Source organism: Opisthorchis viverrini, assembly GCF_000715545.1.
Source record: "Opisthorchis viverrini unplaced genomic scaffold opera_v5_133, whole genome shotgun sequence".
NCBI classification, from domain to species: Eukaryota; Metazoa; Platyhelminthes; class Trematoda; order Opisthorchiida; family Opisthorchiidae; genus Opisthorchis; species Opisthorchis viverrini.
Window position 1 is genome coordinate 68,873 of NW_008751791.1, and position 24,010 is coordinate 92,882.

At 43.8% G+C, this 24,010-nt stretch overlaps 1 protein-coding gene across 1 annotated transcript in view; it reads right to left on the reverse strand.

Annotated features, from left to right (window-relative positions):
* Nucleotides 1–24,010, reverse strand: part of T265_14042 (hypothetical protein) — a gene marked incomplete at both ends in the record, with an annotated part of 46,577 nt that overhangs the window by 7,783 nt on the left and 14,784 nt on the right. The window contains 8 exons of the mRNA XM_009171790.1: nt 6,387–6,702; nt 6,988–7,041; nt 11,329–11,475; nt 13,724–13,793; nt 15,805–15,975; nt 19,068–19,189; nt 22,897–23,029; nt 23,104–23,283. Of these exons, the coding sequence (XP_009170054.1) occupies nt 6,387–6,702; nt 6,988–7,041; nt 11,329–11,475; nt 13,724–13,793; nt 15,805–15,975; nt 19,068–19,189; nt 22,897–23,029; nt 23,104–23,283 (1,193 nt within the window). The remainder of the gene's footprint in view (nt 1–6,386; nt 6,703–6,987; nt 7,042–11,328; nt 11,476–13,723; nt 13,794–15,804; nt 15,976–19,067; nt 19,190–22,896; nt 23,030–23,103; nt 23,284–24,010) is intronic.

Consider the following 24,010-nt stretch of genomic DNA (forward strand, 5'->3'; position numbering starts at 1 on the left):
CAAAAACATTCGCCGCTTGCAGTGTCACTTCCAAGCAGCACATCTCTCCGCCGTTGTTCTGAATTCCATTCTGCATTAACTTATCCGTATGCTTCAAATTTTTCCAGTGCTGCCATGTTACCTTCGTAGCACCTTGGCTTACAGAGAAACACAGCTTGCGACCCTCCAACGAAGGCAATTAGTGCGATACCCAGGTCACTTGCAAGCTGTCTGCATCCACCGTTTTTGTATCGTACTCTGTGGCAAAGGAAGGTAAAGAAGAACATTTGAATCGCACAATGCCAAAGCTAAGATGTGTTAATTGTTGAAGACTGGCGTGATTTCAGCACCATCAGTAAACCCCTGTTCAGTGCTCTGGTGAACAAACCTAGTAGTTTGAACCGAAGCGACTGCGTACATTGTTTATGGCCGACAAAATGAACTGAACTCGTCAAGCCGTGATTCCTTGGCGGCTACCGATGGAGTTCATGTTCAAGGAATGACCAGGCCAGACCAATAAATACACTTTTAAACATAATATCCATAATTTTGTGAAAGGAAGTGGTGTAGACGAAGTGTTATCACATCGAATAAGCAAATCTGGTAGATATTTCGTCGTGTAAATACAGCCAACCTATGCTGAAAAGCCCAGAAGCACTGTACAGCTGTTTCGTCCTTATTAGGAATCATCGACGAAGCCCATCCCAGGAACTCCAACGAGTCTCGAACGCGCGAACACGTTTGAACACGTAAACGGTTCAGTAAGGGTTGTTTGATCGGCGGTGTGACCAACTAGAAATTAGTCAGGATATAGCGCCGCTCATCCTTCGGTCACGGGATTCACATTACGTGGTCACGTACTGACTTCTTCGCGGGTCGTTACTCAGTGAAACTGAGTATGCATCTTTTCCAGTAACATTAGCAAAACGGTCCCTTCCTTCCCTGTGTAAATTGCTCTTCAAACGATCCCACGACCACCATGGTTTCTTTAAATACTGGAGACTTATTTCTCACTCCTTAATTCGTATCAGCGGTTATGCCAAGCACCCGGATCGCTTAGAAAGCCGCTTCATCGCACTCATGTTCCCAAGTATGGATCCTTTGCCCAACTCCATCAGAACTGCTTCTTAAAATCGAACCTTCTCCATTTACCGTTTTTCATTCAAGGGTGGGTTAAAGTAGCTGCTAACCGACCATGCTAAAATTGACAGAGGCTTCTAAGTTCAACTCAGGTCTAACTGGACTGAGCTCTCAACGGCTTCCTCTGTGACTTTGCAGACAAAATCCTAAATATCATCACCAAAGTTTATAAGAAGTTTCCTGGGAAGACACAGATCACAGTAATGTCGTAAAATGCTTCGACCTTAACAGTGCTTTACACACCCGAAACATGTATAAGATTCCGAGGGACCGTGAATTCGAAAGGAAAATCCGTGTATTCAGAAGCCATCTGGATTTTGGTGGGCAAGTTTCGATTCTAGGGAGGCAACACGGTTATGAGGAAATAACGGGTAGTCGTAGTAGCATTGCTCGTACTATATAAATCGTACTGAACAGCAAACGGCAAAGGACGATCTGTACCCAATAACATAGCACACACCCTGATGCAGGGAACACAAACGGTGAATGAAAAAAAAAAACTTCCACTATGCCAAACGTGTTTACACGTGGCATTGTTTCGGCGACGCGTTGTGTTATGGAAAAAACAAGTGGTATGAGTTCACCAAAATGCATCAATTAATTAAGTTTCACTGGAAGCAATCCTGAATGCCTAAAATATCCATAAATTGGTGTGTTTGTGTGCGGCCACATTTGTGCCAATCCTCATAGACTAAGCCGAAATTGCCATCACCAGGGCCTCTGGGATGAACGACAACCGCACAAATATCGCAAAGTAATGTCCCATAGGAATAAACAGTTTACTTGGTTAAAACAGTCAGTTAGTTGAACGGAAGCGGGCATGTCGAAAACACGGATGTGAGCAACAACAGCACCTCGCGTTGTTGATGTCTGCATGACTCTAATCATACAGACTCTAGTCATACATAGCTAATTGAGGAATTTCGCTGTAGAACACATTAGCCGACATTTGAATAGGCCTGCCGGATTGCATTTCGGTAGTGTAAAATGATACTCCTAGCAAACCGCTCAATTCATTTCTTGACGCTTGGGTGTGAGATTCTACCGGAACCGTTGCACTGTACAGTCAATGTAGAAACCCGTTTAACTATGGAAGGGACTGCCATCCAGCTGTTATCACTATTGCATCGCGCGCAGTTTGACTGTCGTCCATTTGGTGCCGCATTCCAGTTGACCATCCAATTTGTCTTTGGAATTAGGCAGCGGAACCGGAGAACTATAGAACTAACTGATGGTTGGATACAACCAGTGCAGCGTGCGATCTAAAGGCGGAAATCAACCCACCAAAATGAACGCTAGATGCAATACTGTCCATAGGGGAAATGATGAGGGGAAACTAGCGTTAACGCACTAGCTGAGCAGGTGATTTTTTAAGTGACGTGGTTGGCACATTGTGCATCAATCTAACACTACACAGAAAGACCTGTTACATAAATCTATCTAACTGATCAAAGGATGTCGTTTCCCGAATTTGAGGTACTTGAGCGAACGAGATGTACGTTATGTTACTTGCGGTTTTTAGTGTCTTCCATTCAGGTGCGTTGTTTTTGCACATGGTCAATTTACTCGAACCGGAATTTAATCTTGAATCGCAGCTAACCGTCTGACTTTGACATGAAGCAAACTTCACAGAAGGCTTGATGCGCAGCGTGATTGGCGACTGACCAATCAGCTACAGGACATCTGCTGGGACTAATGCGTCCTGCTATTCAGCTTAAAACGGGGATACAAGGCTTGTCTGCCCTCGGCAGTCTCTTTAGCTCGAGCTGCTGTGCGGTCCCGTGTTATGATGGCCTGTGAAAACCCCGGATAGATATTCATTCTCAAGAAAGATTCAAACCTAATTAGTGAGGGTGAGTCGCAGAGAGATCACATATATCCAACCTGAGACGGTACAAAGACCAGATCAAAGGTGTGCATCGTCAGACCCGCCTGAGTTTCCGGAACTTGTGAGAACCTGGCGCGAAGCAATCGGGGGCGTTCAATAGACTGGAGAAAGGTCGAGTGATTGGAGGATTGGCGTAGTATTACGTATTAGTAGTGGTAGTAGTATTACATAAAGAATTTTCCTCAATGACGATCAAAGTAAAACACAGTTGGTAGGTATTCCAATTCAGTTCAGAGTTCCGGAAAGCAATGATTTGTTTATTTGTGTCGCACCACCATATGTGCGAGATGGCGCTTAGCGCCTCGGTTGTTCAGACCAAAGAGGCGGGCTGGTTGGAGATAAGGGCTCCGTCAAGAGTGCCCAAATTCAGAAGCTAGGGTGACGCTCGGAACACGTGATCCAGTGACAGCCGGCGACTACGGCTCAGCCAACACACGTGTTGGTCCTAAGATCTCAAGAAATAGGATGGCAAACAAACCGAAAATCACGGCACTTCTATTATATATTTCACCATATGAACTTATGATCTCCTCGGATTCGAAACGTAGTCATAAATCCTATAAAACATCACTTTTTTTCAGTTTCATTCATTCGTCGATTGAACGCGAGCAGTCAGACCTAAAGTGCTTATTAGTTCCCATTGTTTGAACAAATTTCACGCTTTTTTGCTCGCAGTGGCCAAAGCAATCCCAACAGAATCCGGTGCACTTTCCCAAATACCAGCACCACAGTAGCCTTGGCGCAAAAACAATAAAAATGTACACTATTGCTTTAGTAACAACTTAAGGATAGTCAGGTCAGTAAGCTTGGTTAGCAGGACCACTCCACCCTAGAACGACTGCTAAGGTGCCCGCAGCAATGCACAGCCCATACTGGTCTTTGGGACTAATGAACCAATCAATTTAACATCTCTCCGTATAAAACGACAGAGCAAATCAAAATTACTGGTATAAGCCAGTATTGAGAAGCTACACGGAGACGATGTTCCGGGAAAGAACTCGGACCTCGCTTCGTTCCTGAAAGGTTTGGGTTCGGTGCGCCCACAAGCCTAATGGAATATCGCGTTACTGGTAACATCACTGCGGGCCTAACGAGAACATGCGATTCGCGGAATATGGCGACTGGATCCCCAACCGCATTGGATAGCGAATTTTAAGAACAAGTACAAGTGATAAACGATGAATACCGACCGAGTGAAGTATACGCCCGCCATAACAGTATCCTCAACTCCACAAAAACTCCAAAACCAGTCTCTGTACTGTATTTCTTGTTCCATTGCTGCTTCGCTATCCACCACCTGTCTATGAACTGGGCCTATCCTAGCATAGAGATCGTTCAGTGCGCGTTGGTGGCGTTTAACGAGAAACCATCGCTTCACCTATGCGAGCAACAAGACATCATCACGATGAAAATTTCAATTTTGCTAGATTTTCAATACACGTTTGTTGGATGGTTATTGAATCGACGGTAGTGGATTTGTCTACCAGTTTTTGAATGTGCGAAAACGTTTGAGTTTCCTAATGGCGAGGAACGTAACTGCTCATATGCAATTGGGTCTATTGCATTCAACTAGGTAAATGGTAATTCACACTTACTTTTGACACCAAAATGAAACACGAATATGATTGAAGTTCGTCAAATCACAAACACTTAATAACTTTTTCGTGTTTTACTTTTGGTTTTGTAGAGAACCAGCTGGTCTTATGCCATTAATTTCAGTACTTCGTGTAATAAAGAAACCAAGAATTCTAAATGTCCAGTAATCCGTACGGCACCACTGTCAACATTGATGTTTCTGTCCACGATGATAAATAGTCCAATATCTCAATCAAACCACCGATATTGACAGCAGAAAAACACTAGCAATCGTTCGAAAAAGTGAAACATGAAGTTGATGGGGTTGAAAAGACGAATAACTGTGAAAACTTTTGAAGGAATTGACAGCTTTTCTGGGGGTGTTTTACAGTGTTGAACGCGTTAATTTTCCATCCAAAGAAAGTAGTAATATGGGGACGTACGCTGCGGTGATTGGCACGCAAACGAGTGAATAAATTGTAATAATTACACCATTAGTCCAATGGACTACCTAGCTCAGTCGATCACTGGGTCGCATTCTGTTTAGATAACAGGGAGTTCGCAGCACCACTTTTACCAAATGTTGAGCAGTCCGGGCGATCACCATATTTTTGTAATCACCACGCTGACCGTTAGTGCGGACACTGCACACGGAACGTTGAGTTACAATGTTTGATCCTCGCAAAGAAACAAAATTCTCCAAACGTTGATGGACCACCGAAGTCCCTGGAACTTCACCTACCACCTGAAGGTGACGTAGAGTGTGAACTAGTAAAGGGTTAACTATCATGGCCCTTAAACACGAGTTTCGCACTTACAAACTGTCCCTTCCTGAGCGGCTGCCCTAGGCTGACATGCATATTTATTTACTCTCCTAGAACAATTTGTATGGAGAGAACAAGAACTCTGTTAAAGCACGCGCCTGAGCACAGACGGACAATAAACAGACATGGGTTTTGGTACATCTACTGCACCAACGACATCGAACGGATTTCGCAGCGGCGTCCTTACCAGGTTACCTCGAGATAATCGAGATTTTCCGCTGTGAGTCACATATACAAGCCAAGCTTCCGTACTCAGGGGTTTGTGCAAGCTTACCAATAAACATGGCCTATTCTGTTTTATTTAATACTTAACAGCGACCGACGGCCTTTTATCAAGCGAACTGCGTGCGATCCGTTAACCGGTACCTTAACACGAACACAAAACGACAGACAGACCGGATTTCCGAGACAAAGGATTGTACACGTAAAAGTAATGCTTTCCGTGTGACACTGGCACTGCCTTCTCCATTTCCACCTGATTTCTTCTGATTGGCTAACCACTTGCTTTGTTTACCTGGAAGCCATCAGAAAGCATGTATATAAGGTTCTGCTCACACGCTTGTCCTTGATTTCAGGTGTGAATGTAATTAGTGTTCTTTGGGAAGTGAGAGGTAAGGTCAACTCACAAAAAGAATGGGAGAATTCAAATGGGCATCACTCTCGTCCACAGTGAGCAAGGAAACCCGTCACTGTGTTATCCCAAAATACAAGGCAATATGGGTAAAAAACGAATGTGAAATGACGGCAAGGATACACGCAGGGTGATGTAATAAAGGAAACGTGTACCATGAGAATCACCAACCATCATGAAATTATTTTCATCAACATCATAGACAATATGACATCAGTGTTCAACAATGACGCCTGGCTGCCGTACAACCATGGTTTATTTGAAAGCCCCATTAATGAAAAGTGGACGGAGAAGGGACTTGGCGCTAGCTCATTACGCTGCATTAAAACTAACAGAAATCATTACTCACCGATGCCACTGACTGCATCATCGACAGTAATGGGATAGTTCCACAGTGTGGATGAGGAGAGAATATATTCTGACGTTGACCCGATTTTCTGTTGGTGGTGTAGAAGGTTCAGAGCCGATTGAACACCAGACAGACAGAAACAAGGTATAACGCGAGGCCCGGTGGCGAATTCAACAAGAACGTACATGACTCTCGTCACGTTGTTCTGGGCGTAAACTGAGCATATCGCTCCAGTTGTGTCAAATCGACAGGAACTTTGTTCAAGAGACTTGAGTGTATGTAATTCCTCGTCCTTTATAAGTGAACCTTCCGAGGTCTGGGAAACGAGTGACAAACAAAAAAGTACGGAACAGAAAGTATCGCCGGCAGAAACGGTATGCCTAGTTAGGAAAATTGCCTCGTAGCCCCAGAAATCGGTCAGCAAGATAAATAAATCCAGTTGCATTCGAAAGCCAATAGGACAATAAATTTCAATATTGTACGACCGAGTCCTGTATTCAATATTCACTTATAAAAATGACAGAACTCGACATGATTTTGTGGGTTTCATGTTATGACATGAATTAGATAGAAGTGACAACGACGAAAGTAGCTCGCTAACCTCACATATCAGAGTTCCTCGGATGTGACAGCGACTGAATGGCTTGAGTTCTTCCTAAATTAAAGGAGAACAACAAATTTAGACTAGGTATGGAGAAGCAATAAGCACGGACTTGTTTCAAGCATTCTAGATGGAATGTGACAGTATGAACCATAATTAGGTTTGGGTTCTGCCTAAAAACATGGACCCATTCCTGTTTCTTTTACATCTAGTTAAAGATAAGCACGTAGGCCAGGGATTGGACTGTATGAAACCGCTCATGCATGTTGTTGTCCAAAGTCCATCAAATCTGATGTAATGGCGAGTGTGATTTACAGGCCAGATCAACCGGGCACGGTTAAGTGATGTCCAACTACTAAGCGGAAGGTCGCGAGTTCACATCACCGTAGTTTTCCGGATGGGCATTGCTTGTAGTTCTCAACAATGATGAAATAGCCGCATAGGTCTTATTAGCTTTCAAGCGGCAAATGCTTCAGTTGTAGGAATAAACGCCAACCCAAACATGAGATTGGTTTCAGAACCCCGGAAGACAAAATTAGCCGTGGCTTGTTTCTACAACAAATCTGCCCAGCTACTTAAAGGAACAGGCTGTTTTAAGTGGGTAAGTTGACTCTCCATGAACACTCGGGTATTTATTCTGGCTCGCCACCGATAATCAAGACAGATTAGACAGGGAGTAAGACAGATTTGGAATAATAACCAGACCTTAATCGAGAAAGCTGACATCGTTTCCAGTCAAGCCCAGTGACACAATGCACTTCACGCGTTGATCTTTGACACACGCAAAACATGAGCAACACGGATTCAGATACTCCGGTATCAGGGGGTCCGTTCGGTAGAACTTTATATTTTCATGCTAATCAATACCACGCGTTCATCTTATTTCTAATTATCGTCCTTCGAAAAGCTAACCATCACGAAACGAATCACCACAAGAGATGGTACGTCGTGACAACCAGAAAAACTAGGAAGGGCATTAGGTCAGCAGCAGGTGGGCCCGTTCTAATGGTACAATTTCGAAATCACATTCTGCGGTGGAAAGAAATGACCACGAATTGAACAGCTGTAAAAAACGCCAGCGGTGTGAGCCAAATCACTGCGCTAATCCTGAAAGAATGCAAAACACTGAAAACCACATTCATGAAGGTTCCAAGTAACAAAGTCACGAGTTTCGGTTGCAGTGGGTCTATCACCAGTTTGACTACATCAAATCGGCTAGTTGAGAACAAAATCTAACAGTGTACACAAGAGCTGGATAGTCCAGCTTCGAAAAAACAGCGAGACTGAAACGTAACATTCCCGTGACAAATCGAAGACAGCATAAAGAAACACCAAGCATGTTTCACTACATCCTTCTAGGCATGTGCTACAGAATAGTGTAGAAAAAATGGAAAAGAACGTGGATCCTGACCAATGAAACGTTGCAATCAAGTCCACTGACAAGGAAGTACCAAGCACATAACCTATTCTTCACTACAGTTCTGATCACCGCTTCACATGTTTTGGAGTACACAACTGCAGTACTGTCATGGCTATCCTTCGTGTTCACATTATCGATTCGTATTAACCGTGCATTCGCCCTTACTTTCAGCTTATGTACACCTATTCTTATACAAATAAAGTGCTATTCATTCAGTCAGGATCTACACTCCATCCACAACAAGCTACTTGTCTAGGAATACAACGGAACCCAAGTGTTTGGAAAAATACCATATTCCCCAGACGCCACTGCACCTTGGAATCATTGGTTCCGAACCTTCCGAACATTTCTGAACACTGTCGAATCACCTAACCTAAAAAACTAGAAACCTTGATGCATTTTTGGATGCACCTGTATATACTGACATCGCTGACTGTGCCAATATGGTGGGTGGTTCCCAAGTGATAGTCACAAAAATTCAAACCACAAAAGACACATGTTAGTGTTCTATGGTCGAGTCATTATTCGGTCCACATACCTAGACGCTTATCCGTTACCGCGATTAGATAAAATGATTGTAGAAACTTCTCGCTGTGTTCACCACCTCAGAATTACTGGGTGCTTAGCATCAAGTTTAAGTCAACTCGTCAACTCCATCATCCATATGAGGTTAAATCCCAACGACGAGTTGGCATGTTTGCTCATTATTCGCAATGAATACCCTACTTCTCTGACAAAATCAGTGTGCTTGTCAGAAACAGGACCTTCCCTTTACCGAAGCGCGTACAACAGTCCTTCGAAAATTTAAAGTTAAGGTTGGAGAGCGCTGTGGTCATGACAGTTGACTACAATGCACGCCCCAGTCAAAGCCATTGCTTCATCTTTGACTCAGAACTGCCGACCAGGGGCATTCTCTTCTAGAACACTAACGCCGAGCGAAAAGATTTACTCTGCTATTGAGAAAGAGGCACACACCATCGTTGAATCTGTCTGTAAATGGAGGCCATATCCCTTCAAGCTTATCAATCAGCGGCGATCGGTTTCCCTTATGTATGGTGTGTCGCAGAAAAGTAAGATAAAAAACGATAAAATCCAGCGACGGAAAGTGGAACTCTCCGCTTTTAGCTATGATGTCAGCTACTGACGGGGAAAAGACAACCTGGTGGATAACTTATGCACCAATGTGATCGACGTGATCGGTGATAAATTAATAGAAACTCATAATTCTTTGTGTCATTTCAGAAGTACCCACACGCACCACTTTATTCTTTCCAAAAACTCGCCGTTTCCCCTCCCAGGTGTACAAGACTTCACCTCAAAGTGCACGGTTTGTGCCGTCAAACTTCTATCTTACGAACCATGGCTATCCTTTGTGTTCACATTACCCCCTCGTATTAATCATGCTCTCGACTTTATTTTCAGCTTATGCGCGTCCATTGTTTGATAATTAAAACGCTATTCAGTCTACACTATTCAGTCTTATGCTGACGCTCAATGAAGATCTATACTCTATCCGTAACGAGTATCTAACCGTCCAAGACCCTGCATACGACCTAAAAACTGGTCACAGAATACGGTATTAATTTTCGAGTAAAAGAAGACCACAGATAAAGTCGGTATCAATCGCTTCTGGATATCAACTTGGACGGGACCAACCAATACGTCGATGCACCGAAATCCGGATGTATTGCGTGAGCCTATGTGTAAGCTACGGCTCAGTTCAGCCTAGGTGGGTGACTGAGTATACACACAGACTTGAAACCGCGCGTCAGGATTCAGTCGCAGATGCAGTGTGTTTAGCAGCTGGATACAAACGACCCTTCAACAACTCCATAGAATTTCAAGTTTGTGGACTGTAAAGATGCATCATTCCACACATAAGACACTGTGTCCACGAAATAAGCTGGGTATTAATTGGAGTGGAATATCTACTAAATGATGTTATGATTCGCATCAATGAAATGACCAGTGAACATCCTTCTTGCTCTGCCGTATACCGGTCTAGCTCATCTTCATTCGTAGTTCATTTGAAGGTAGTGATTGATCCAGGGGTATCTCGGACGCACTAACTCCCAAAGCATTCTGGTCTATTCCAGCCATCCCATATTACCCCCGAAAAGATTAGGCGAAATAAATTCGGTGTACCGAGAAACAGTAGTTCATTTCGCTGTGTTCCCTGTAACACAGCATAATCGATAGGAAAAAGATGCATTGGCACTGGAAATATACCTCCTAACACCAAAATTAAGTTTTGTAAACTCGTAGCCAACTAAAGTTCACAAGAAAGGCATTAGGACGTATGTGTGGGCCTTTCAAGGATTGATAACGGTACTTCGTTTTGAAGTAACGGTTCCAAGCTGCGCGTACGCGAACCCCGGACTTCCGACCTTGACAATCACCATGTGGCTACCTCTTCCTAGCTAGCTCAATGTAATGTCGCTCCAGGCTCGTTCTAATTGTATATATGAGATTTATTATTCATCCACTAATAGCCTTCGCATTTTGGCATCTGAATTACGTACCGCGTTATTCGCTAGTGTGTCACGTGTGGCACTCAAAATACACAGGACAAATTGGCCGTATTGTTGTTCAGTCATCGGAAGTTAGAATGTGCTCTGTTGTTCTGCGTCATTTCAGATGCACGAGATGTGTATCACGAAATGTTCTAAAAAGAATGAGGCTTTTACGAATTCTCGAATGTTTCGACGAGATCATCGTTTGAACAGTCCACTTCTTGCACTCATTCAACTATAGCTCTATTCAGCATACATTATTCCAGATACCTGAGTGAATTCCGTTTGAACAACTGATCATGCATATTTAACATTACGGGGACATAACAGAATGGGAAACGTGTAGCACTCCTGAAGAAAAAAACACAAGTATCGAGAATAATGATCTCTAGCATACAAGCAACATACGTGAAACGACACGAGTTTCGGCCAGATGAAATAGTTGGTTTCAACCAAATTGAATTTGGCGCTGCGTGCATCCCACAAACAGAAAGGCCCGAAAGATGAGGCATTCGGTTCCGCGAGTGCTCTTAACTTTGAGCAAAACTGCGTAAACTGAAGGAAGAGAGATAAGGTCGAAAAATGTGAAAATGAAGTGCGATGAAAGAAAGAGGAGCTTGTTGCTTAGTAGATTTCATGTTTTCCATTATGTATAAAACGATACCGGCCCACGATGCGGTTACTATAAATATATTTTTAAAAAGAAAAATGTTAGAACTGACCAGACTGCTAAACATGGACTACACCGTCAAACAGACGCTGAACAGATTCAGATACAACGACAGGAAGTATGACAGGATGAGGCTAGGATTTCTATACTTATGCTCAAGCACTGAATAGGTAAGAATAAAAGCCAAGCGCTTCATGCCATTGTTTTAAATGGATTAGTACAGTGGATGCTCGGTTTGAAGTTCTCTCATAATCCGCTGAACCCTGAGGAGGGTGGAAAACCGTAGAGATCCGAACAGATTGGTACTTTCATGCAATGACTGTAAAGCAGCGAGAATCTCTGGGGAGGGGGAACTGACAAATGATTATCCATCATAAGGTAACGAACCTAGCCAGCAGTCACGTGATTCGAATCATCCCATTGATGCCAATCTCTTCCCTCAAATTAAACCATAAGCAACAGTTTATCAGCACGTATGGGGAAGGACCAATCATAGTTCAACTACAAGATTGTTGAATAGTCTTCAAGAAGTAAAATGTCGTCCCAACATGTCATGAGTGGAAAAGGATCGGACGTCGACAGGAAATAACACTTGACTCTATGGACGTTGTGTTCGCAAAATCTGCTATTACCAGTGATACTTAGCCTCCGAGTGACCGGACTATTGAGGAACATACAGTTTCGATGTGAAGCGCGCGTACCGAGTCGACCCGTTAAACGATGCGGAAGCTTAACAGCAGTGGTTAAAAAGTAGAGAAGCTTCTTTGTATAATATCATTACTAGTGCCACAAAACAGAATAAGACTGAATCTACAAGATTCCGTCAAAGTGGAAGGCGTGACAGTAGTATTGTATTATTGATCGAACTGAGTGCAACGGAAAGAGAAGCCGACGGATGCAGAAAACTCTTATGTATATTTTGTTTTCAGGTACCAAATACCTAAGGAAAGCTTGGAAAGGAACGTATAAGACTTATTCTCATACAACGTTCGTTGTTCTTGGGTTGCTTCGAGAGCATGTCAACTCTAATCTCTCCAGATTTGCATAGATTCTCAAACTCGGTCGGGCAAACAAAGCTAAAATTTTACACGCTTGACTGAAATGTTTGTTCGGTTCAACCTAGGAGATTAGTTCATCAAAAAACGGGTTATTCCGAGAATTTAAGTAGTTAGTTCGGAGTTTCTCTGATGCTTCCGAAAAATTGGACAATTATAAAACCGTTGCATGGAATTTACTGCTTTGGTACAGCAGTACAACTTGACTATTACGTGAAAAGTAAAACTAACCGACTAAACGAAACTCGCAGTTGTGCGTTCAGCTGGATTCAACTGAATAGTTTACTTACAAACAAGGGTATTAAACAGGAGTCTTCAGATGCTGAAGTAGTATTAAATCCCTTGGAATAACACTGTCTATGAGAATACCCGACAGCGCACCACCCTTTCACCATTCTAGGCAATGGATTACCGACGAGTTTTTATCCATCTTATGAGCAGCGTTGTGTGAAGAAAAATGCCTCAATGTCGTAAATAGCATTCCAACGGAAACATTGGGCGGAGCTTGCAAAGCATAATCGAACACTGATTTGCCGTGTGAATGGATGTAGAATCCCAGTTGTATATTCTAACAGCCGACTAGTTAAAATTGAAAATGAAAATAAATGAATCAAAAGTTCTGCAAGATAAGACCATCAAACTCGAAAACCAATCAAACAATCAGTATGCTACAAACCTATTGTGGCATACTAGTCAAATGATTCGGTTCGTTCCTGATTTAGGGCCTGTAAGAAGTCGTACAGAAGTCGTAACAAGTCGTACAAACCTACAAAAGAATAGGCTGGAAGGCCAAAGGTAGCTCGAACCAACTCGTAAACAGCTGGTATCCAACCTCAGCAAATCATCTCGAACTGCCAGAAAAAAAACAATTCGTGAATCGTGTCCAGCTGATAAGCCCACTACAGAACGAGATGCCGATAAGTCTTCATCAACTTCAAACGCGGTAAACGACCAAACCCAACAGATTACGACACACGACTATTCGATGTCAGAAAAAAATATCGATAGCTGATTAGGGATCGGGGAAAGAGAGCTGATAAGTGAACATAAATGAGCATGGATGAAACACAATACTCACTTTCTGCAGGCAATCGGTAGGTAGACGGCGCTGAAGTTCAGATATTCGCTCTTTAGTAATATCCTGCAACCTAAAATAGCTCAAATCATTAAGCATCGGTCAAACGGATGACGTGGGGGTGTTACGAATATAGAGAGCTTGGGTACGCTGCTTGGCTGGTGGTCTGTTCGCCGAGCTTGACAGTTGGATTACAAGCGTTTCATCACCAGTCGCGGCGACACTGACGATGCCGTCTTGATGTTTCCAATCCTACCGCCAAGCTCGGCAAACAGACCAACATCCAAACAGATGACGTATCATACTGTTATGATAGTATGTCTAAATATGAGTAGCTCGGGTGAATCCATTGGCCACCGACCAATAGGCTCCTGATCAACAGCCAACCACCTAGATATCTACTAAAGTAAGTGGATCAATGCGCTCACGGAACGAACAAAACCAAACCATTAAAATAATTCCCACGTGTCCAAAAAGCGGACTAGTAATAAGACTCTCGTCAACCGTTAGCCGATTCATAGCTGAGTGGTTAGCAGTGACATGTTACAGAGGAAAATAAATGCTACTTGACATCACAGGTGACTTGTCTTTGCGAACTACACTCATTTGAACAGCAACTTTGTTTTAACGGGAGCCTCAACTAAAAAACAGTCGATATTCTCGCTTACGATATTATCCAAATGAATGTGCCTATGCAGGACAATCAGGCCGTCTAGTGTTTCACAAGATTGCTGAAAACCCTCTGACAGCCCAAAACCGGTTTCGACCTTCTTGAGGCTTATCAAGTAGGAAGAATTGCACAAACGAGAGGTTCGGCTGGAATCCAGTTGAGACTCCCATTCAAATGTGTAGTTAGCGAATTATTTGGGTTCAAATAGAACATAAGGTTGACAGAAACTCGAAAGTGTGTCCACCTAATAAATCCCAAGGGCGAAAAGGGGTCGTCTTCAGCAACGTTATGAGTAGTGCTCCTCAAAGAGTAAACATTTTATGCAGGCTTACAGTAAAGTTCTGTTGGTATTAGAAAAATACGCCTAGACCGCATTTGTTCTTTGTTGGTCTCTTCACTGAACCTACCCCTTGGTGAGCAAACGTTTCATCACTAATCGATCTGTCGGTGCGATAATGCATTAGTGATGGTATGCATCTGTTCTGTGTAATTTTTTTCTAAGAGGAGTGAGTCCCGATACGGAGGAGCTGTTTCGATGGTTAAAATAGTGGGTGTTTAAGTGGCCTTCGAGTGTGACTTATCTGATACACACCTTTGTTCGTTCGCTCATCCGGCTGCTCCTGTTGCCCGATCCCATAACCTGATGATCGACCTGAAATGTCCGATTGAGTTGGTGCCTGCTTGATCGTGAAGGTGCATAGATCGGGTTTAACGCCTGACTGGATTTGCCTTTTGTACCTCTACTGTCCAGAACTCTCAAGTTTTCTTTTTAATTGAGTGATGTACCGAGGAAAGTATGCAAATGGGTTACATGAGTTTACTACCAAAATGTCAACAATTGAGGATGCGGATAACCGCCGGTCATCGCGTGCATCGTGACATTCTTGGGTATGTGACGTTACACATTTTGTGTAAGTGCGGCTCGATCACATCAGTGGGTCCTAGTATCTATGGGACAGTTTCTGAGCCTTTCAGAAGGAGCAATCATAAAAGTCGAAAAGGTTATAGGGACGAGTTGTGCTATGAGAGAACGGATTGCTCATCTGTGTGACTGAGAGTATTGCAGCTTGAATGCCCCCCGACAAACCACGCACCAGTTACGCACTGAAAGGGCAAAAACTTCGGGGTGAATTTCTTTATCAAGGTGACAGCTGATAATGAGGCCGCCCATAACCTACTCAATCGCTGCCTGCATCAGTTGATCACTAGAAAGCCAGTGCATACCGTGGTGTAAGCAAAATCGAAAACTTTGTTCAGACTGCTCACCAGAAAGGATGGCCAGAAGGCAGACGGAATTCGGGAGATTGTGTTGCATGATGGGACTTATCGTTGCGAAATCATACAGAATACATGGTTAATAAGAAGTTCTAATTTCGCATGCGGCGCAAATTAACGCGTAAAATCCGTAACCCACCCATCAGGAACTTGACTCCCGGGAATTTGTAGCAGCCCAGTGGTTTCGTATAAACTCCCTACGTCGAAATGCGAAGGCTGATTTAAAGGAAGCGCTGGACTTGTCTTCGGCGACATCGGAAGTACGACCAGACCATAACCGGAAGAATAATGTATGCTTAAGAGGAAGTCTCTGAAAGGGAAAGAGGTGCAAAATACGATAGTCAACTAATGAACAAGAGTGAATCTGCTCGCAAAAGTCAACTGTGAGAATTCATAACACCCTGTAACCAACAAAAATGGGACGTGAAGTGATACCAAGATAAGAACAAGAAAGAATTAATCGAAAAACGTTTGAAACCTATTGAAAAGCTTGGTAACAATCAGTAAGTTTTTGCTAGGCAACGTTTCGCTTTTGACACAAAGGCTTCATCAGACCAAGTGACTAGGTTAAGAAGTTGGTCGAAATTTAAGTCGAAAGTAGAACCAGTCAGATAAGTCAAGCTAAATCAGTGTTAGGTGTTGGTCAAGGGATGGTGTGTTAGGGCGGGTCACCAAGTGTTAAGCCGATGGGGAAACCTACATGGATTTGGGTTCAGCTTAGGGTCTAGTTCCTCCGGTTCGGTTCACGTGATGACCTCTCTTGAACGTCGTTTTCACTTTCCATCTATTTGTGGGTAAGAAAGTGCTACGATAGTTGTGTAAGGAAGCGGGATTCTGTGAACTGTGATCGGGTGGGGTCTCCCCCTCCCCCCCTCCTGTTTTTGTTCTATGCGCATTAACAACCACACAGTCACGTGTCAACTCGGCTTATCATCGCTTTTCATACGCTCACCAGCTCCACATCTTTGATTGTGATGCTAGGTAATTTTCACCGCCTGGGCTATCAGCCGTTGTGGTGTGAACCGCAGTCCCCTCTACATTCTCTAGATCTATGCCCTGTGTCTAACGCATGTATCGCCATCGCTGAGTCTTTGACCAGTGTTTAGTATTGGATGGTTCGTTTATCCTCCTTTTGTGTTCACCAATTTGAATGTGCAATTACCTGGCAATTTGTCCTATGTAAACCTTAGTGATGGATTCACCTTCCGCCTCAAATCTCGACCAACCTCGTAAACTAGTCACTTAGCCTGACGAATCTTTTGTGTCAAAAGCGAAACGTTGCCCGAAAAGAAGAATTAGGCTGCTCTGATGCATTGCAAAGCAACCAGTAATTGCAACAAAGACGTTGTAAAGACGAACGAACGACAATACGTCTCTGTTCCAGTGTGTTGATGTTGACACCCTCCACAGACTTGAAAGGGTCGGGAAGCAAATGATTTGCAATTAGGTTCCCACGAGTTCGTGCGTTTATACAACGCACTGAAGCAACTAATTACACAGATTCATCTGAGGACAATGCAAAACAAAAAACATCCTCAAAGTGGAAAGAAAAACGAGAGAAAAAACTACTCACTGGAGAAAGTTGAGTTAGAGTGGCGGTTGCAAATATAGTTCATTGTCGTGACAACACGATGTGCACATCCAAGATGACTAAAAAACACATTGCCTCTGCAGTAAGGAGAAGTAGTCACACGGGCACCCGATTTCAGAAGGGGGGAAACCTACATGGATTTGGGTTCAGCTTAGGGTCTAGTTCCTCCGGTTCGGTTCACGTGATGACCTCTCTTGAACGTCGTTTTCACTTTCCATCTATTTGTGGGTAAGAAAGTGCTACGATAGTTGTGTAAGGAAGCGGGATTCTGTGAACTGTGATCGGGTGGGGTCTCCCCCTCCCCCCTCCTGTTTTTGTTCTATGCGCATTAACAACCACACAGTCACGTGTCAACTCGGCTTATCATCGCTTTTCATACGCTCACCAGCTCCACATCTTTGATTGTGATGCTAGGTAATTTTCACCGCCTGGGCTGTCAGCCGCTGTGGTGTGAACCGCAGTCCCCTCTACATTCTCTAGATCTATGCCCTGTGTCTAACGCATGTATCGCCATCGCTGAGTCTTTGACCAGTGTTTAGTATTGGATGGTTCGTTTATCCTCCTTTTGTGTTCACCAATTTGAATGTGCAATTACCTGGCAATTTGTCCTATGTAAACCTTAGTGATGGATTCACCTTCCGCCTCAAATCTCGACCAACCTCGTAAACTAGTCACTTAGCCTGACGAATCTTTTGTGTCAAAAGCGAAACGTTGCCCGAAAAGAAGAATTAGGCTGCTCTGATGCATTGCAAAGCAACCAGTAATTGCAACAAAGACGTTGTAAAGACGAACGAACGACAATACGTCTCTGTTCCAGTGTGTTGATGTTGACACCCTCCACAGACTTGAAAGGGTCGGGAAGCAAATGATTTGCAATTAGGTTCCCACGAGTTCGTGCGTTTATACAACGCACTGAAGCAACTAATTACACAGATTCATCTGAGGACAATGCAAAACAAAAAACATCCTCAAAGTGGAAAGAAAAACGAGAGAAAAAACTACTCACTGGAGAAAGTTGAGTTAGAGTGGCGGTTGCAAATATAGTTCATTGTCGTGACAACACGATGTGCACATCCAAGATGACTAAAAAACACATTGCCTCTGCAGTAAGGAGAAGTAGTCACACGGGCACCCGATTTCAGAAGGCATACCCCGTTTTGCACAGTGATCATCTGAGAACGACCTTATGCAAATAGCATTTACCCGGAAATGTTTTACCACCCAAACTGTCCAAACACGACAAATATCGTCTGCGCAGACCGTAGCTACCCCGTCGGCCAACTGTAAGATGAACATGGCAACTTTACGACTTGTGATTGGTGTATGGTGTGTAGTACAATAGCTCTAGTACGGTTAGATTAGGATTTGAATGCAACTGACGACGAATCATTTTCGATCCGGTGATCCGTGTAATCTCATCCACTCGAGGTTTTTTTGTCGTTCCAGTGCAGTTTCATCAGGTAGTCGTCGAAAAAATCGGTCAAGCAAATTCTGAGTTAGTTGTTAAATGACCAAGAGCTGTCATTGCGATGTGTTAGTTTGACTGAGCGTTCGCAATCCAAAGAGGGCCATGCGGTCGTGGTTATATTTGACATAGTGACACGCTTTCGAATAACGCGCTTGCATTGAGCGTGACTGGAGCGTGTCAGCTTTGAGTACAATAACGGCTGGTCTGATGACAGTCCATAAGTTTACAAGTGGGGAAACCCATTCCCGAAAACAAAGAAGTCATGCGGGTCAACACCACAAGCTATTAGGTGTGTTTCGCATAGAAAGAGAGGACACCTGTCACGAGCTGGCATATTGCTCACCTAAGCTTACTCGCCAGCCAAAATCGGTAAACGCCCAAAACCAACACAGGATTTTGTAATTGATCCAGGTCGAGGGGCTTTGAATAAACGTGTTCGATTTCCTCGTCACTCTCGCAAGCAGGCTAAAAGGCAAATGAGATAAAAGTAATGCTTTCAGCAAAATGAATGATAAACGTTTGGTTAAACGTTTCCGCAACTTAACATAACAGTAGCTGGTTTTACATACGAAGGTAGTTCAGACCGAATCATTGAGCATACTGATCTGAAAAATAACCGGCTAGAAAAACTCCGATTCATATCGGGATCATATAGCGAAGCTAAAAGCTACTCTAAACATCATGTTCAATCGTAGTAGCACTCACAACTGACGAAATTCACGATATGGTCGTTAATGGCGCTCTGGCAGTTCCAAAAATAATAACGTTAAGTCTCTACCAAACAAAGGAAGGCATCGGAAGCGTAAAGCTTCCATCCTTGTGTTAGTCGGGGGGACAAAAACGGACAACCACTGGTCAGAAGAACAATCGGAAGAACCTAGACTAAACACAACTGTTATAAGATTGTCGAGGGTGTGAGGAATGAATGTTGGGAATACTAGAAGTACTTTACAGCTGTTTTATTTCAATGGAGAATCACCAGTTATGCGCACCTCAAGAAATTCACAGGAGTTTCGAACTCGCGACCTATCGGTTAGTAGTTTGAACACTTGGCCGTTCGACCAGGAGCGGTCGGTCAGCATTGCCATCGACTCGCACTTGGACTGACGGGACTACTCGAAGGGGCATTTGCACTACCACAAAACTAGTGGAAAATATGCACACTATTATGGCACTGAATGCTAAAATCAATACGTTACCCCGACTTGCAATTCATCATGTTTACGTATTCCAAAATAGAAGGCAAAAGACTAGGAGCAGCTTGATGCGAATGCATCGGAGACAGGTCACTGGTGACTGGGTATACTAAGCAAACGTACCGAAATGCTATCGGAGCCGGCTGAAAGTAGCCCAATGAAGCCTTTCCAATCAAGTGCACCTCCGAAAAGTTTAGAACAGTGTTTTGGTCAAAACCCACCATATATCTGTGCTGGATTTATCATGAATCACCAGTCAAAGTCTACTCGAATAACACGCTTTTGCTGGTGTTAAGAATAGCCTACTCGAAATAGCGACAGTAGACCTAATGACCACGAAGACGGTGAAAGCATTCAGGGAGTCACGTCAGCGTTGAATATTGTAGAAGGTTACCGGTAGCCATGGGACACTCCCGCATTGCAGGACGCACTAGAAAAAGTGATGTCTAAAAGAGCAGACTCGCAAGGCAACTTGTATCTGGTTGTATCGTTCACTAGAGTTGAACGTAGTGGAAGTCCTCGGTTTCGGTTCAGGACATCTACACACTGGTGCGCAAAAACGAAAGCTCAGAGAAAACCGAGCTCACGTATGGAGAAATTCATGTCAGATGTTAGACCGAAAACAAACTTCCGTTATTTGAACGAATGTTACTGGGACTCGTGAGTTCAGATTGCTGGAGGCCTCCGTAAGAGGATATCCTTTTGATCCAGTTGATACGCACCATCCGCCTCAAGCACCACATGTGAAAGCTATTCAACCGATTATCACACTAGTTAGTCATCCAAAGTCGGGGAGCGACCGCTGCACCAAGTTCAGCTGGCCAGTGTCTTTTACAAACAGCGGTCTAAGCAATACTTGCCATCTGTTAACATGATCCCCAAAGTGGCAAAATAAGCATAGAAACTTGAAGGTAGGGAATACGGTTTTAATATCTGATTGTTTTCCCACGAGGATAGTGGCGGACTGTTGTTGTTATGGAGGCGGTCGTCGGATAGCGAATCAAACCGTTTAATAGCTGTAACGGCAAAGTCCAATTAGGCGTAGTAAAAACTACTTCATGAAAAAATTTCGTTCATTACCCAACTACTCATGCGCGGGGCGAGATGGTTACAGCGCGAATTTACTGACCGGAAGGTCCGTGGTTCCAACCCGAACTCTGCATCTCGACTACCCTTGTCTAGATTTAGGCAACTTCGTCCCAGCCCTGCCCTCGTGCAACCTTCGGGTGGCATAGCAGTTAGGCACCGAAAGAGTGTTACAACTGAACGATTATTATCAACTACTCATGCCTACACGGCGAACATCGCGTTACCGTAGTAGATCGAATCAAACAGCCGATCACAGCGACACCAAAAGGTGGAAACAGATTAGTTTGGGCACTACCTGAAGAACGCGCCAAACAATATCTATCAAAAACCAACCTAGAAACCAGAGAATCATCACCAGCTGCAACGCGCACTTGTAATACTGTGGTTACAGCTGCCATAACTTCGCTCATCGATGATTTGGGGAGGTGAGGTAGACAGCTGTGCATTGGAGAGGGTGGTTGATATAATTGGTGCATAAACACAGACCTCAGTGAATTGGTAATTGGAGAGATTGGGCAGAGGCTATGCACTGAAGGCAATAGCTTGGATGCATGAGCACCATTGAGGGCACGACTGAGCCATGTCTGACAGTCCCTCTAACCATTGATGCGATTAGTCTAGAGGTCCCATCCAGGGAGACGGCAATGACCAGCGCAGCTGGGTTTGTAGCTAATGGTCTTCATACTTTGCTTCCAAGTCATTCTTTGGCCTTCCCTGTCTCGTTTCCACTCTTTGCGTGGTTGCAAGAAAAGAGCATTTCGGGGAATTCGGTCGACTAGCATACGGAGCACGCGCCAAGCCAGCTTGTAATACTGTGGTTACAGCTGCCATAACTTCGCTCATCGATGATTTGGGGAGGTGAGGTAGACAGCTGTGCATTGGAGAGGGTGGTTGATATAATTGGTGCATAAACACAGACCTCAGTGAATTGGTAATTGGAGAGATTGGGCAGAGGCTATGCACTGAAGGCAATAGCTTGGATGCATGAGCACCATTGAGGGCACGACTGAGCCATGTCTGACAGTCCCTCTAACCATTGATGCGATTAGTCTAGAGGTCCCATCCAGGGAGACGGCAATGACCAGCGCAGCTGGGTTTGTAGCTAATGGTCTTCATACTTTGCTTCCAAGTCATTCTTTGGCCTTCCCTGTCTCGTTTCCACTCTTTGCGTGGTTGCAAGAAAAGAGCATTTCGGGGAATTCGGTCGACTAGCATACGGAGCACGCGGCCAAGCCAGCACAACCTATGGAGTGCGGACAGTTCATCTATCGGGCTAGACTTATTTCTTTCGAAAACCACTCAAAATAATTCAGCATTACTGAACCAGACAAACGAAATTTCGGTTCATTAACTCATTTTCAGCGAGGCCCGATTCGGACGGGAAATAGGAGTCAAATAACTAGTTATTTAACTAAGTAGGCCATGATAACTCGCTACACAGACATATAAATAATAAGGGAAGTTTGAAAATCGGCATACAAGGAACACCACAACTTCCTTAATATTGCTCATTACTGAACGCACATTACCCACGGTACGTGCCCCAAGTGGTGTACAAAAGGTTATTTTCTGCTACTAGGTAGAAATAAGTAGTTACTATGGAGTGGGAGTGACGCGGGTCTGGAGAACCTAAAGCGAATGCCAACTGCAGTATTATAAAGGCTTAAGGTGAAACCCCAAATATGATGTATGCAGTTGGTCGACGCAGTTGATTGACTTGATGACCATAGGATAATCGGTAATGATCGAAGTATGTTACGGTAAGCAACTCGCGTGGAAAACCTGGTGGGCTAAGAAACCCGTCACACAACCATGAGGTTTTGAAATATACCTATCAAAGATTGAGTGAATAACAAAAACAAAAATACATGTAACAAAATTACTCACCCGGAAGCGATTGGCGCAGTTATGGATGGCTGAACGCGTGCCTGGAATTAGACCAAGACATGAAACTGACATTAGACATACAAGAAAAATAGCACGCGCCAGGGGGTTCTTACTGACTGCGCCACTTTCTGTGCTGAGCCGAACGAATGAAAGGAGTAGTCACGATTCTCAGCTATACACGTGTGATCAAAATGTGAAAAAGCTAACTAACCATATGCCAAACAGGAGCAGGACAACTGAAGCGTGTCTGGTTCAGTAAGATTGGAGTTATTCGGAATAGTTTTTAACTTTGTCCATCCATGCAGGTCGCGGGGACGAACACGCTGAACCCAGAAGAACTGGTAGAGTACAGTTAGCTCTTCTTTTGTACGTCCAGGCAAAACTGACCTAGCGAAATATGAGGGCAAATAAGGGGACTGTCAGTCACATGGATGTCTTCAACACAATATAGAAATCCACATGCATAGCTCTATTGTCTCAAGACGTCGGAGCTAGTAAAGGCGACAAGAATACTTTTACTTCAAACCTGGATGACTCTTGGGAGGAAGTTGGAAAAAAGGCTGTCAGGAAAGAAGTTACTCAGAATCGACCTTGTGGAGGAAATCCACACACGGCGCAATATGCTCCTCTGTTTGACATAGGAAGTTGTTCTGCGCCAAGACTAATGCTCCCTGTTGCACTAGATTCAAAATAGATGAATAGGCCTGCCTCATGCCCGATCAAGTCACAGTCAGCCTAGTGAGTAGCTTTGAAGACAAAGATATCAGTCATGGGTTTTTGGTGAAGCAATATCTAAAGCATGTTGAGAAAACCGAAATGACAAAGACACTTTGCCTCAGGAAGAATTTGTCCAGAAAGTAGAACTGATCAGGCAAAACTAGTGCTAGGTTTGCTTGAAACCACTAAATTAAACCATACTCACAAAAACGCACAGTAGGTCTCCTAGATGCCCAACCAGTCTCCTTCATTATGGAGAACTAGATCAACACAGATAGTTGAATCCACAATATGTTCACACAAGGATTTTGTCAAAACTGATAATAAAATGGGCTAGTTCCAGCCCATCTACAACCGGAATCAATAAGCTGGAGAAGCATTCAGTAACAAGTGATCC